Below are 14,721 nucleotides of genomic sequence, written 5' to 3' on the forward strand. Positions count from 1 at the left end.
CAGGCAAGGAGTGGCAAGAGGTCCCTCGAGACACCATCCCTGTGCTCAGCATGATGCAGCTCTGAGCCCAGAGCACCCTGGAAATCCCCTGCTCCCAGTTTCCATCTCCTTTCATCCCATCCTCTTGCACAGATCATGCAACATCCTGCCAGCATGAACAAAGATGTCTCCATGTCCTGGATGTGTCCCCAAACTCCAGCACCTTCTGCTCCCTCCCAGAGAGCAGAGTTCCCTTCAGCATCTCTGAGATTCGAGAGAAATGTCACCTGTAACCAGAGGCAGGCAGCAGCTGGGCTTGGAATACAAGGCACAGGGGAGAGTGAGGCTTGGTGACCCCTTTGGATGCATTGCTGCGGGTTTCAGGGAGGTTCCCATGGAAATAGCGACGGCTGGCAGGGCTGGCAGGACAGAAATGGAAGCCCAGGAGGTGGCAGGGAGCCGGGTGGGCAGTGCCAGGCAGGAGCTGGCAGAGGAGGGGTGGCAGTGCTGAGGGCTCAGAGTTTGGAGATGTTTCCTTTCAGGACCCACATCTGCTCCCGTGTGTCCAGAGGGGCTGAGGCCAGAGCAGGGGTGCAGAGGTTGGGATTTGGGGGGTTGGCTGAGCCAGTGGCCAAATCCAGGATCCTGGAGGATCCCATCCCAGCAGGCAGAGCCTGGCCCCGATACCTTCCCAGGGCTCCGGGGCTCTGAGCCCTCCCTCGACCCTGACTGGAAAAAGAGCTGTGCTCCGTAAACAGCTCCTCTGGAAGAAACTGCAACATGGAAAAAGCAGCACATTCCTACCATTTTTGTTCCTTTGAAACAGGATCCAAGGAGGATACGGCTCACCGGGCTGTCTCGGGGCGGCTTTGGAGTGTGAAAACTAAAGAAAACAGCCTGGTAACTTGTCCTCTGCCTCATGGTGGGAGCTCTGTGCGTAAGGAGCCCTGGGGCTCGGGTGGAAATGGGCTGGGCTGGGTTGGATGGAGTCTTCTCCACCCTGTCCCTGATGGGGGTGATGCCAGGGGCAGGGGGACATTGGGCATGGGGTGCTGCTGCTCTCTTGGCACTGGGGGAAATTTCAAAGCTTTCCCTGGACACCAGAGAGTTGGGAACTGCCTTTATCCCAATCCCTGAGCATGGACCTGCCAGCAAAACCCATGCAGCACACCCCTGGATCCCCATCCTTGGGCTCCAGCACTGGGGGTTTCCCACTTGGAAATAGTTCCTCACCAGGGTGTTCTCCCATTGCTTTGTGAGCATTTAAAGTCCAGATTGTTTTGCCTACACAGCAGGGATAGAACAGACTGGTTTATTCCCCTGCAAAGATAAATTCTGTCATGCCCCCTGCCCATATTCTCTGAATTAAGGGATCCCCAATAAAGCAGTGTCCAAAGCTCCAAGTTCATCTTTGCTTTTACATCAAATTCCAACCACTGGCCAAAACCCCAAATTTCTGCCTCAGTGCTGGGATGGTTTTGGGAGCCCACACCAGAGCTCTGAGCCCCTCATTTCCTTCCATCTTCCCAAACAGCTGAAGTGCAGACTCAGCAAGAGGAGCTGGGTGGGAATGGAGAATTCCCAATGCTGCCAGTGCCACACGTGCTGCCTGATTGCGCCACGTGTTTATTCTGTGTTTGTTTGCCACCTAAGGGCTGGTGGCCGTCCCTCCCCTGGGGCAAGGCAGCACAGCTTCCCTGGGCAAGAGCAAACACGGGGTTACAGGAGGTCACAGTGGAGGGAATGGGGATGTGTCCCTGCTCCTGGATGTCGCCAGCATCAGGGAAAGCACCACAGGATGCACCTCCACCTCCTGAAGTGTTCCTGGATGAAGCATCCTGTGATGTGGAGCTGGACCTGCATCCCCATTGCTGGGATTGCACAGGTGATCCTCTCACCCCAAGGAACTACCAGTCCCATGGAAGGGAGATGTGTGTGGGGCAGCCATGCAAGCAACCAGAGAAAACCTCCCCGAGGGTGGGCACAGAGGCTGCCTGGTGGGATGGGGAGACTGAGGCAGCACAGAGCAATGGCCTTGGTGACCCAGCTGTCCCTGCCAGGTAGGAGTTGAGATTTAACTAGTTTCTCCTTCTCTGGTATTTGCTCTGGAGAAATATCCTGAACTTCAAAGAAGTGTTATCTGTGGCGTCAGCACACAGCATCACGTGAAGCAATCCCCAAGGCCACAAACAACCCCCTTGCCAAGCTCCAGTGGGCCCAGAAAGCCCCATGCTGGATTTTGAAGGCATGAAGGTATGAAAATGGCCCCATGACCCCATTTCCAGGAACCCCATTTGGTCCTTGATGTCTCTGCAAGAGCTGGATGCTCCTGCCTGCAGAGCTGGGGCTGCAACCAGCTGGTCCTGGGGGTCCCCCAGTGCAAATCTCTCCTTTGGAGGCAGCAGGACTCATGTTCAGACCATGAGATCCATCCCTGCATCCATGCAGGATGTGTCCCACTGCATCCAGGAAGAGGGGAAACAGCTGCAACACCACCAGAGCTTCGTGCTCAGCCTGAAGGTTTCACCCTATCCCTGTGTAATCTCAAATTCTTGGAAATATTAGGCAATTGGAATCACTTTTTTTTTTTTTTTCCTTACAACCAAGGAGAGTCCCCCAATCCCTTGATGTTAAATACCATAAAACAACATAAATAATGGTGTCTGAGTGTTTCCCTCCCTGCAGCCCCAGGGAGCAGCACAGCAACACCTGGGACTGGTCCTGGCCAAGGCCAACCCCTGCCCCAGGGAGAAAGGTGGGCTCAGACCCCATGAGATGGGCTGGAACATCAACTTCCAGCACACCTATCCTCTTCAGGGAAGAGAGCAGATGCCTCTAAAATATCAAACTCCAACTTTGTGGCAGCCAGAACCAGTTCTGTGAAGGCAGAGATGTTTAATCCGTGCTGGCTGCTGCAGAAAGAGCTACTAAAACCAGGGATGTGTCTGGCATAGCCCCAGAAAAAAACCCCTTGTGCAATACAAAGCTGCCACAGAATGGCTGGGAAGTGGGAAAGGCTGGAAATGGCAGATCAAGGGGGAAGGAGCCTGTGAAGGCAGTGCCAGCACAGCACCAAACCCCTGTGCTCATGGGATGCTGTGGGCATGGGATGGGGAGCAGCCCCACCACTGGGACTTGTGGTGACAGACACATTTTAGGAGGCTGATATTGGCTGGGGAGGGGAATGGCTCAACTGGGGTCCCTTCTGGCCTTGCAGCAGGGACTGGGAAAGGCACACATGGTCCCCAGACTGGGAACGAGACAGCACAAATACACTTCTCACTGTGTTCTCTTTAGGAATAATTCTTCCCGTATGAGCACGTGCTTCTTCAGTAAATACTGATTTCACTTATCAACAAATCCAAGTTTATTGACATCAGAGACTTTGAGCCAGGACTGGCAACTCTGACATAAATTGTCTGAATAATGCAATGTATCCTCTCCTCGATGGTTGCTATGGGTACTGGGCTGGTTTAGCCTCCATCTATAAACATTAGCTGTGAAGGGAATGTGGAAACTTATCTAAAAATAAAGTACTATGCCCAAATCATTGAGAGGAAGGTGGTTGAGATGGCAATAAAAAAATAAATCTATGTGTAATGGTTCTGAAGTGATGAAACACAAACACAGCATTGGAGAGCCCTGCCAGAGGAAATGGAGGCCCGACTGAAAAGAGACCAATACTTTTAATTCTGCTGAGCAATGCCTGCAGGGTGAGTTAATTACAAGGTGTAAAAGCAAAAGAAAATGGAATTGTTTCATGGAGGTGGCAGTGAGAAGAAGGAGGACCCTCTGTGGAGGGGACAATGTGATGCTGAGGTGTGGCCCTGCATTCCAGTGCCTGCCCCAGCTCCCTTCTCCAGCACCCCATCGTTTGGTCATTTACAGTCATTTACTTCTCACACTCTTCTGGGAATCTGTGAAAACAGAGCTTGGGGCTGCAGCATCACCTCTGGAGTCTTTCTGTTCAAGGCAGGATTCAGCACTGGACAATGCTGGGATGTGCCGAGGCTGGTGGCAGGGGCAGAGGGGCACATCTGTACCTGGCTGCTGCACGGTGTGGAAAGCAGAATCAAACCTTTCCCTCTCCTCCCTCCCTCCCACTGCCCCTGAAAGACAATGAAAAACAGCTGGAAGGCACTGGGTGGTGGGAAAGGCAGCAGGACCCTCATGTGGACCCAGGGAAAAGGAGGGGCTGGGGCATCAATATGACAGGGGTGGGATATTTGTGAGGTGCAGACAGGGACTGACTCTTCCCCTGGGTCTTTTCCATGCTGGGGCTTCCCCACGGGACAGCTGCCATCCCTCCATGCCCCTGGGCTGTGGTTTAGCTCATACATTCACATTCCTGTGCTTTTCAGTCACTTTTCTGGGAGCCTTTGCAACAGTGTGGAAATGCTGCAGGGTTCTGCACACGTGGGAAACTGCAGCTCTGGACGGGGAGGTTCCTTTCCCAAAAAGAAGGGGCTGGTTTTTGGGTTTGCAGCAGGTTTTGCTGTTGTTGAGCTCACAGCAGACTTCCCTGCTCTTTTCCCATCTGTTTGAATCCTCAGGGGCTCCCAAGCTCTCTCCATTTCTGTACCTGCACTTTGTCTGCTTCTTGTGGCTCTTAGGCAGCACCTTCAGATGAACTTCAGCATCAGCTGGAGCTTCCATATGCTCAGAACTCACTCATGAAAGGGCACTGGTGTTTCCATCATGACTCTGCTTTCCCTCCAGTCCAAAGGGAATCCCTTTTTGCCTGCAGATCTCCAATAATCGATGTGGTAGAAGAGCTGGGGAGGTCCTGTACAGTGTAACACCCAGGAGAGCTGCAGTGACCTGGACAGAGACCTGGGGACAGGGGCCTCCATCTCCCATGGGCTGTGGCAAGGAGCTGCCACCACGCTCAGGCTGTTCCTCTGGTCACTTCCAGTGCTGCAGGGAGCTCAGCTGGTTCATTAAGGGTTGCTGGGTTAATTACTAGGATACATCTCAGTAGGCAAATCGGACAGTGTGGGGACTGGAGAGGCACGAGGTACCTGAGAGAGTGCTCTGCAAAAGGCAAAGGGACAAAAATCCATTGGGACCTCACTGGTGCCACAGCAGCTCTGTCAGAGCAGCAGTTACAATGTGCCAAAACCTCAGCAGTGATTTGGATTGTCCCAACTCTCCAACAACCAGCAGGAAAATGCATTGGGGGTTCCAAGATGGCAATGAACCCTCAGGAGAGGAGCCTGGCCAGGAGCTTGTGCTGTTGGAGAAGCCTTTGGCCCTTCAAACAAGCCTGAGCTGAGGTTTTAGGATGAGCCCACTGGCAGAAATGTTCCTGGCTCAGGCAGGGAGCAGCTGGAGCAGGGATGGCCAATTTCCCCAAGGGATGAGCAGGCACACATCCCCTCTCACACCATCCCTGCCACTCTCTGGAGCACCTGCCATGGCCAATAGTTGTTTTTTTCTGCCTGATTCAGATTAAACCTGGAGCCTTGAAGCTTCCCAGCAATCTTCCCTCGCACTGATTCTCAAGTGTATAATCAAAACAATTTGGGGGCTGCTGGTCGGGTGCCAAGAGGCGGACAGCACTGCTGCTGTGAAAAGCTTCTCTGCCTGGGATTTTGCAGAGGCTTGAAACTCAAATGCTTCTTTGAGAAGTGTGGAAAAGGCTCTGGAGGAGCCAGGGAAAGCAGGACTGGGCAGGGCAGGCAAAGCAGCCCCTGAAATGCTCCCATTAGCAAACCTACCTGGGGCTACTTGTTCTTCTTCACTCCCTTCTGCTTCCTCCGATAAATTTCCTCTGTGAAAGGCCTGCAGTTGGCAGGATGGGAATTTGGGAAACAGAGGGGCAAAAGAAGAGAGGAAGAATTAAAATCAAGATCACTGAGTGCTCACCTTTGGGCCTACAAAATTTTTCCTTCACAGGTTGGCACAGCCAACAGACTATTCCTGTGCTGTGGCAATCCTGGTTTCAGTCCCTCTGGATTGTGGAGCAGCTACAGAACCATCCCTGTGCCGAGCAGGACAAGGCTCAGCACACACCCAGACTCCCCCCCATGCTCTCTGCATCTTCTCCTCCCTTGCAAACACAAAAGACCTTTCAGTGCTGAATTACAACTGCTAACTCTGGGAGTTTTTTGTGCTGCTCCATCCTGTGCTGCTGGCTGGGCTATTGTGGTGTCAAACAGCAGAGAAGCCCATCCAAGGAACTAGAAAATGCAAGTGCTTCTTGTAGGGGACTCTTCTGAAGACACAATGAGTCCTCTCACTGCCTTTCTAATTGTTCTTCTATAGACAGAATCTGGCACCCAAAAAAGAAAAAAGACCTAATTTTGATAAAAGTAAAAAAAAAAAAAAGTGGACAAATGTTCCTAGAACTCAGCAAATAGAGCGGAATCTGCCCACTATCAAAATAATTGAAAAATAATCCTCTGTTTTCCTTCTTCCCTGCTGAATTAATTGGAAAAAAACCATCTCTACTTGTGCAGCTCTCTGAAACCTCGAGAGTTAAAGCTGGTAGAAATAATTAGAAGCTCTCCAGTTCTGCACAGCTACTCACCCCTCATAGAGCACAGCGACTGTGTAGGAAATTGCCACTACAGCTGTCAGCAAAAGGCCAGCTGGGCTGGCGTGCCTGTTTTGAAAGAGAAGGAAAAGATCAGGTAAGTACATGGGCTTATGCAAGACCTGGTTGAGAAAGTGAAATGAGACACTGGGCTGCAGAGAGCTCTCACTTGCTCATTAAACAGAAGCAAACAAAAGGGCTGGGGTTTTTTTTTGTGCTTAATGTTAACTGTCTTAGGCAGATGTTACTTGGCAGAGACTCTTCCCCAGCCTGCTTCAGCGACTTCTTTTAAGTCTGATCCCTGCACGTCCCTGCCATGAGAGCTCCTGCTTTGATGTTAAATCCTGAGATTATAGGGATGTTTAAGGGCTGAGCAGCTGCTGACATATGGCTGCAGCTCCCAGCCCATGCTCTGAGGGAAATGCCTGATGTCCCAAAAAGATGGGCCACCCAAAGGACAGGGGACAGCAGGCAGCCAGAGCAGAGTACACATCCAAGTGGTGGCTCAGCCAGTGCAGGGGTGGGGATGGAAAGGGGTGGAAGGTCCATTCCTGCCCTGGGAAGGGTGCTGGGTTCACTTTTAAATCCATTTCAAGGTGTCTCAGGAATGTGTCCTCCAGTGAGATGTCACCAGGCACAGCACAGGGACTGATGCCACCCACTGCTCCTCACTGTCTGTTATAGGGAGAAGTCAAGAACTGAGGATAAAATGGAGATGGCTGCTCCTTTTAGCAGAGGCCATAGCTTAGGGACCCAAAATCCTCATCACTTCCTGCTCTGAAGAGAGATGCCATAGAATTGGAGCATCACAGAAGGGTTTTGACTGGACAGGATCTCAAAGCTCATCTCATCCCACCCCTGCCATGGTGCACAATCATCTCATCCACAATCCCAGCCTGCTCCAAACCCTGTCCAGCCTGGCCTTGCACATCTCCCCACCAAGGCCCAGCTAAATACTTGATTTGCTGACAGCCAGCTCTCATCCCTCTCAGAGCTGCCACCAGCAGTTAAAGGCAATCATCAGTGTCCTAATTAAGGGGGACAATTAAGATAAGCTTTCAAGTTTCTTCCAACCCAAACCATTCTATGATTTTATGAGGATAAACATCTCACAAGCCTGGTACAAGGTGACTTGTGCTGCTGCACACCTGCAGAGAGAGATTGAACTACCTAAACCTCATACTGGAGCCACTTTCAGGTACCACCCAGCCTTATCAATCCCTGGGGAGGCACCCACAAATCTGCATCTTTTCGGTTTTCATTCTGTAATAACTTTTCTCCTCATTAGAAAGCTTCAGGCAACTTCTTTCTCTCCCAAGCTCCTGCTATTACATGCTTAGTCATGTCTCCTTCTTGATTCCTATCAGAGAGAACAAATTTACATGATTGTTTGTTGACAGCAAGACCTCTAATTGCATCATTTGGCTGCAGCTCCAGCTCTGATTTACACAGCCTGTTGCTGTGAGTTAGAACACTTCCCTAGCAGAGGCACACAAAGCTGTCCCCACACAGTGAATGCTCCATTTGTCTGGCAGCAGAAATGAGGCTGCTCCACACAGGTGATGAGCAGCATTTGGGTGAACTGTTCTGTCCTCTTACGACTTTGACCTACATATTTGGCCACATCTGATTGTAGCAGCAATGATGAATCAGTCAGGGAGATTTTGTTGTCCTGGCAGGACATTTTTTTGGGTAGGAAGTCTGTCTGACCCCAGCCTTGCTGCAGCTCCCCATGGCTGTGGGTTGTCACCCCACTTGATGTTTTTAAGGCTGGAAGTCAGAGGACAGGCTGGGTTGATGTGATGTGTTTTCATCCCTTACAGATGAGAATGGATCAATCCTCTGGGTTCTGATGCCATGATAAGGAATGTGATGCTTCAAGAGAGGACAAAAGTGCTCTGTATTTTAGGTCTGGGCAGAATCAGACAGCTGGAGCATTCCTCCAGCATCCCTCCTGCTGCCATGGAGATGGGACATCAGCTCTGGCCTCTGAGGGCAAACATCTGACATCTTCTGAAAGCCCTGGGACCTCAGGAGAAAGCATGGACTCCCCAAAAAATCAGCCAATGGAGGGTGTCCAGAGAAGAGAACAGAGCTGGGGATGGGTCTGGAGCACCAGGAATAGGTGAGGAAGATGGGGGGGCTCAGTCTGGAGAAAAAGAGAAACCTTTTCCCCTTTTCTGGAAGAACCTTCTCACTCTCTCCAACTCCCTGACAGAAGGGTGAAGCCAAGGTACAAAAAGAGGAAATGACCTCAAGTTGCCCCACAGGAGGTTTAGGTTGGATATGGGGAAAATTTCTTCTCTGGAAGGGCTGTCAAGCCCTGGCACAGCTGCCCAGGGCAGTGGTGGAGTCACCATTCCTGGAGGGGATCCCTGGAGAGATCTAAGAGCCATGCAAATGTGACACTTGGGGACATGTTTTAGTGCTGATCATGACAGTGCTGGGTTAATGCTTGGACTTGATGATCTTGTAATTCTTTTCCAACCTAAATGATTCTGTGATTGTATGAACAGAGGTCCCAGGGAAGAGAAACAGCCAAAACCACCGTGAGAAAGGCTGTGCTGAGCTTCCCCCAGGCAGGTGGGTGGTGTCTTGGTGCCACTTTGCACAGCTCCAGCAATTTGTTCACAGCAATTATTTGTCATGCCTCACTGGCCTTAATGGTGGCAGCCTTTTAACGAGAAAAAAGAGGCAATCACTGCTATCCTGAGCTGCTTCAGCTGCTCTTGCCCAGAATTGTGCTGGAAGGCCACAGTGAGAGGGGTGAAGAAGGGACTCTGGACAGAAACAGTCCAGGAGGGTTCAGTGGATTCTGCAAAGGTTTAAGGAAGTAGCTTGATGCTGATTTTAAAACAAATAAAGATCTCTTTATAATTCCTTCTGCTCAAATCCCTATTTCAGTGCTGTGGGGGTTGTGGTATGGTGTGGGGGGACCATCCTGCCCCAGCTCTGCCCCACAGCAATATCCACATTTCCATGGTGCTTCTGCACACCCTGTGGCCAACTCTCCTGCCCAGCACTGCCTCCCTTTGGCTCTCCTGCACCATTTCCCAGGATTTAAACCCCATCCAGTGCCATGGCTCTGCCAGGAAGGGAAACAACCTCATGCAGCCAACCCTGACAGCACCAGGGGAAATTTCAAGTGCAGAACTAACAGCAACAAGGCTCAGTGAAGACAGGAGAGAAAACATCAGCTTTGCTTATTACCAGAGGCTGCACACATGGCTGAAAAAATGACCAGAAAGTGGCAAAGCACTTAATTTTTTCCACCCAAGCAGAGGAGAGGTGGTCACAGTCAGGAGCACCAGTGCAAAATACTAAGTGATAACAGCCTGCAACACTCCATGAGCTCCTGAAGTAACACAGCCAGGGTTTTCTTTTTTTTTTTTTCTCCTGGGCAAATAAATAAAATGTGATATTAAATGAAAACCACATCAAACTTGTTACACTGAATAGAGTATATTGCTCATTTGCTGCTAAATTACAGCCTATTCATTTCCTCCTAAGCAGGCTATTAAGCAGTGTTGGATCACACAAGGAGTGCTTCGGAAGTGTTATCACCGTGGGCTGGGGGAAAGGGTGGCTTGGCTTGTTTTGCTTTTTTCAGAGTAATTGCAGGGTCACACTGCTCCCCAGTACAGTGCTCTGCCCCTGCCGAGTGACACCCTGCATGAATCTGGCCCTGAGTGTTGATTTTTCCACGTGCAGAGCCTGCCAAGGACCTCATTCAGCTGCAGAGCGTTTGCTGATGCCTCCTCTCCCCCAGCATTTGGGTTCTATTTATTTTTCTACAACAAATGCTGCGAGTGTTTCGAGACAGCACAAGATTTTCCACGCACAAAAAGAGGCAGGGAGTCAAAAGTCAAGGCATGCTGCACTTTCTCTGCCATCACTGAGTGTCTTTTTGGCCCCCAATGCACCCTGGCACCTCCTGCCCTGCCAAGAGACCCCACACTCGCCCTGCAACCAGAGGTGTTTGTAGGTACTCACATGAGGGACCAGCCCAGGTAGATGGCTGTGCTGCCCCAGTACATGGGATTATCCAGGACATTGAAGGGGAAGCTGGTCACTTTTTCCTCCATCAGGATGCCAAAGTAATCACCTAAGAGCAAGCAGAGAGCTTCTGGTTAGGCTCCATCAAACTGGGAGTCATGGGGGGGCTTTGGCACACTGATGCCACAGGGCATCCCTGCCAGGAATACACAGCAAAGGGTTTCAGCACTGACTTCCAGGCTGAGGAACAGCAACAAATAAACTGTTTATTTGCTCTGTGTCTATCAGCTTTTCCAGGAATGGCTCTTTGCCCACGAGGAAGGTTCCTGCATTGCAGTGAGGTTATGGCAGCCACGTCCCTCATCAGGACACAGCTCTTGAGGTCCCAACTGGTTAATCCTGCTTTTCTCATTTGTAAAATTGCCTGTCAAATGTCCCTCCATGAGGAAGCAAGTGCATGAGATCAAATCCATTTAATGTGAAAATAAACCCAGTGCCTTGTAATGGTGTTTGCAGGTGTTATGATCATGACCACCACGACCAAATGCCCTCATCCATAATGTCACTCTCACCTCATAGTTCAGAGAATTTCTCAGAATTTCAGAAAATAACACTTCTGCCTACAAAACACTCAGTTATCAGCACAGTGATGATGATAATAATGGGTGATTGTCATCTGTAATGAATGAGGAAAGCTTTCAGAACTGACAACATCCAACCAGCTTCCCATCTACCTCACAGTAATCCTTCCACCCTCCTGAAGGGAGCCTGAAAAAGAAGTGACAAGGAGATGTGCAGCTCGTGAGCAACATTTCAGGGGGGCAGAGGGCCAGGATACAGATCTCTGGTTCTGTTGGTCTTACAAGGGAGACCAACAAAGCAGCCCATCTACATGATTTTCAAATCCCTCCACTGCCCTGGGCAGCCTGTGCCAGGGTTTGACAACCCCTTTGGTGAGGATTTTTTTTCCTGACATCAAATGTAAACATCCCCTTCTCCAACTTGAGGCCATTTCCTCTTGCCCAGTTGCCTGGGAGCAGAGCCTGACCTCTGGCTGCAGCCTCCCCTCAGGGAGTTGTGAAGAGCCAAAAGGTTCCCCCTGAGCCTGATTTTCTGCAGGCTGAGCTCCTCCCCAGATCTTTCAGCTACTCCTGGTACTCCAGACCCTTCCCCAGCTCTTCTCCCTTCTGTCCACTGCACCATCCAGACTCCCAGCTTTGCTGCCAGCCCCTTCCCTGACCTTGGGCAAGTCTCCTCTGTCCCTCCAGGTGCTATTGTGCACTGATCATAACATCAGTCTTTCTTAGAGCACACAGGGTGGTGAGGATTAATGTATGGTGAGAAAGTGCTCACAAATCCAGATGAAAGGCATTACAGGAGTGCAAACTATTCAAGGTTATTATTATTACCTGGATCGTAGTGTAATTTCTTTGACCCCACATGGTGCTAAAACATTTATTTCTAAGGATAAACAGCCCCTGCCCAATTACACAATGCTTTTGGGCTTTAACTACAGGCCACTAAGTGAGATAATTGCCTTGTATTCATACTATATGTTCTCACAGTTACTTGGCAATACATCTCTGAGATTGTTCTGGTAGAAAGAACACATCACCCCCTGCCACAGCCCATTTCTGTGCTTTCTTATGTGTCAAAATGCTTCATTATCCCCTGCCCGCCCTTGCCTTTGAGCTGAACACCTCAGTCCCCTCATGGCACTGGCACTGGGGAGGTTCACACAAAGCCCTGGGTACCTGGGGCTGGCAGGGGCTTATCTGTGCCCAGCACTGGTGGGGCTGTGCAGCCCTCCAGGCAGGCTCCCCATGAGCAGGGGCACACAGGCAGCTCCCCAGGAGCTTTTCCAGTGTAATCTCTGCCTCTAAACCTGCACAGGTCAATGAACATGACCACTAGAGAGGTGGTTTGTGTGAGTTTGTGTTCAGAGAGGTGCTTCAGAGAACAGGTCTGTGTGTTGTGTTGCACAGCATCACCCTGGGCATCTCTTGTGCCTTTGCTGAGCCCTCAAATCAGGAATCAGCTCCTTGCCAAGCTGAGGCACTTCAGCATCTAATTTGAGCTATTTTTTGCTGGAGGTCTGTGCAGCCATCTCACTGCACAGGGTAGGATCACAGCAGCAAAAAGCCATTCAGTGCAGTCTGCAAGGTCCCCCAGAATCCCTGGAGCCTGACCTGAGCTGAAGTACCACCTTTGCTTCACCCCAGAGAGCTGCCAGCTTCTCCAGGCCCAGAAACAGACTTTGGTCAAGTCAGATTGACTTGAAATCTTGGTTGATGCTGGAAGAAATGTCACTGGGGTATGAGGCAGACAGAGCAGCCTCTCCATGTCCTCAGCCTGGACACAAACCAAGCTCTCACCACTGTGTTTTTTGGGAAACAGGGCAAGCAAGGAGGGTGCTGAAGTGATGCTGAAGTGATGCCTGAATCCAGAGAGGGCACAGCATGGAGACAGGGTAGCAGGGATGGCTTTGCCAGGGAGAGGGGCCACATCCAGCTGTGCAAACAACACCTGGAGCTGGTGCTGCCGTGCTGGAGATGGGGTGGCACAGCCAGACTGCTGGAGAAGGGTGACTCACACAGCTCCCACTGCACCATTTAGCCCACATTAGAGAGACAAAGTGTTCTGCAGCCTAAATGTGCTTTAAGGAAAGAATCCAACAGGCAGCCCTGTCTGGTTTAGCCCTCATTGCTGTAGAAAAACTCACAGAGGATCAAATCCAGCTCCAGTAATTTTTGAAATGTCTGTTGTCAGAGGCTCTCTCAAAACTTCTCTTGAGCTCAGATGTTGACGGTGAGAAGAAGCTGGATGCCCCTCCTTGCCAAAGGGCAGTCCTCTGCTTTCTGGAGTCCTTGCTCCTCCTGCAGCACCAAAATCCTGCATGGATGTTGGAAGTACCAGTGCTGAGAGAGTCCTGAGCAAGAGAATATCCCATATGAGATCTCCAAAGACCTGCAGACCTGTTGTGTTCCTCGTGGCTGGATAACAAACCACATGGAGGGACATTCTCCATCAAGAGCTTGCTGACTTGGGCTCATGTGGTTTGTGTGGAGTGGAGAAGCTGCCAGCAGCCCAAGGATGGGATGCTTCAAACCTCCAGCTCTGTGGGGCTCCAGCTGGGCCATGCAGAGGTGCTGCAGAGATCCTGAGGCAGCCTGGCTGCTCTGGCATGTGGTGCTGGCATGTCCTCACCCTGACTCAGCTCTGCCCTGGTGCCTGTCACGCCCTGCTAGCAGAGAGCTGGTCCTTGCTGTGTCAGTCCAGGGCAATGGTGACAGGGAGAGCCTCCCCAGCAGAGAGGATGGAGCAGAAATGCCTTATATGGACCAGCAGCACCCACCTCTGCCCTGCCTCAGGGGACACAGATCCCAGGGACAGGGCCCTGTCACCTCTTACGCTGAGCCTGACTCACTTGTTTGCTTTTTCCCAGCGGTTCAAGTCCAGCAGATCCTCCTGGTCAGATGAATCAGGCTTTACGTAAACAACTCCAGATCTGGCTGAACTTCAGGAGCATTGAAGCAGCTCTGGCTGACGGGTACTCCTGTGCCTGGCCTTGCTGGACATGTCTCCACAGGCACAACATCACTCCAGGGAGCTGCTGGTGATTTTGGAGGATGCTGGTGCCCCGTGGCTGAGGGACAGGGGTGTGACAGGGCCCCAGGAGTGAGGCTGCACATGGAGGGTGAGGGCACATGTTTAGGAGTGCTGAGCTCTATTTCTGGCAGCAGGATTTTGGCCAACTCAACACATTTCTTTGCAACTCCACTTGAAACCAGGAAGGCTTATTACGTCCCTCTCTTCTTCCTAGCGACGCCACAGGAGCTAATTGAATTTGGTTTGTAAAGCACTTGCAAAAGCACAGCCTAAATGAGGTGTCAAAGCTGAGGCTGTGATTATTTCAGCCAGCAGGAGCTGCCCCTTTCCTTGGATATTTATTGTTCCTGTCTCTACTTTATTTTTATGAATTCCACACATACTGGCATGTTTTCAGAGTCAACAATGCTAACAGAATAATGCTCTAAATGTGAAAGCAGGCACAGTGGAAAATGCCTTCTGCCATAAAACAGCAGATAAAAGGATTATCAACGAACATCAGGTTTATTGCAGAGGGGAGAGGAAACAACATCTTGCCTCAGCACGTGTGATGAGCAGGTGGGTGCTCAGAGCAGGGCTGCTGGACAGCTCACAGCAGC

At 50.8% G+C, this 14,721-nt stretch overlaps 1 protein-coding gene across 2 annotated transcripts in view; it reads right to left on the reverse strand.

Moving 5' to 3' along the window:
* Positions 1 to 3,646: 3,646 nt before the first annotated feature.
* PEMT (phosphatidylethanolamine N-methyltransferase) overlaps positions 3,647 to 14,721 on the reverse strand; it is a 42,049-nt gene continuing 30,974 nt past the window's right edge. For both annotated transcript variants that reach the window (XM_079320488.1, XM_079320489.1), the window contains exons 5-8: positions 10,511 to 10,622; positions 6,512 to 6,586; positions 5,700 to 5,763; positions 3,647 to 5,013 (exon numbers count right to left, since the gene is read on the reverse strand). In XM_079320488.1, the coding sequence (XP_079176614.1) occupies positions 5,706 to 5,763; positions 6,512 to 6,586; positions 10,511 to 10,622 (245 nt within the window). In that variant the 3' untranslated portion in view covers positions 3,647 to 5,013; positions 5,700 to 5,705. The remainder of the gene's footprint in view (positions 5,014 to 5,699; positions 5,764 to 6,511; positions 6,587 to 10,510; positions 10,623 to 14,721) is intronic.

The sequence above is a fragment of the Erithacus rubecula genome (genome assembly GCF_903797595.1).
Source record: "Erithacus rubecula genome assembly, chromosome: 17".
Lineage (NCBI taxonomy): Eukaryota > Metazoa > Chordata > Aves > Passeriformes > Muscicapidae > Erithacus > Erithacus rubecula.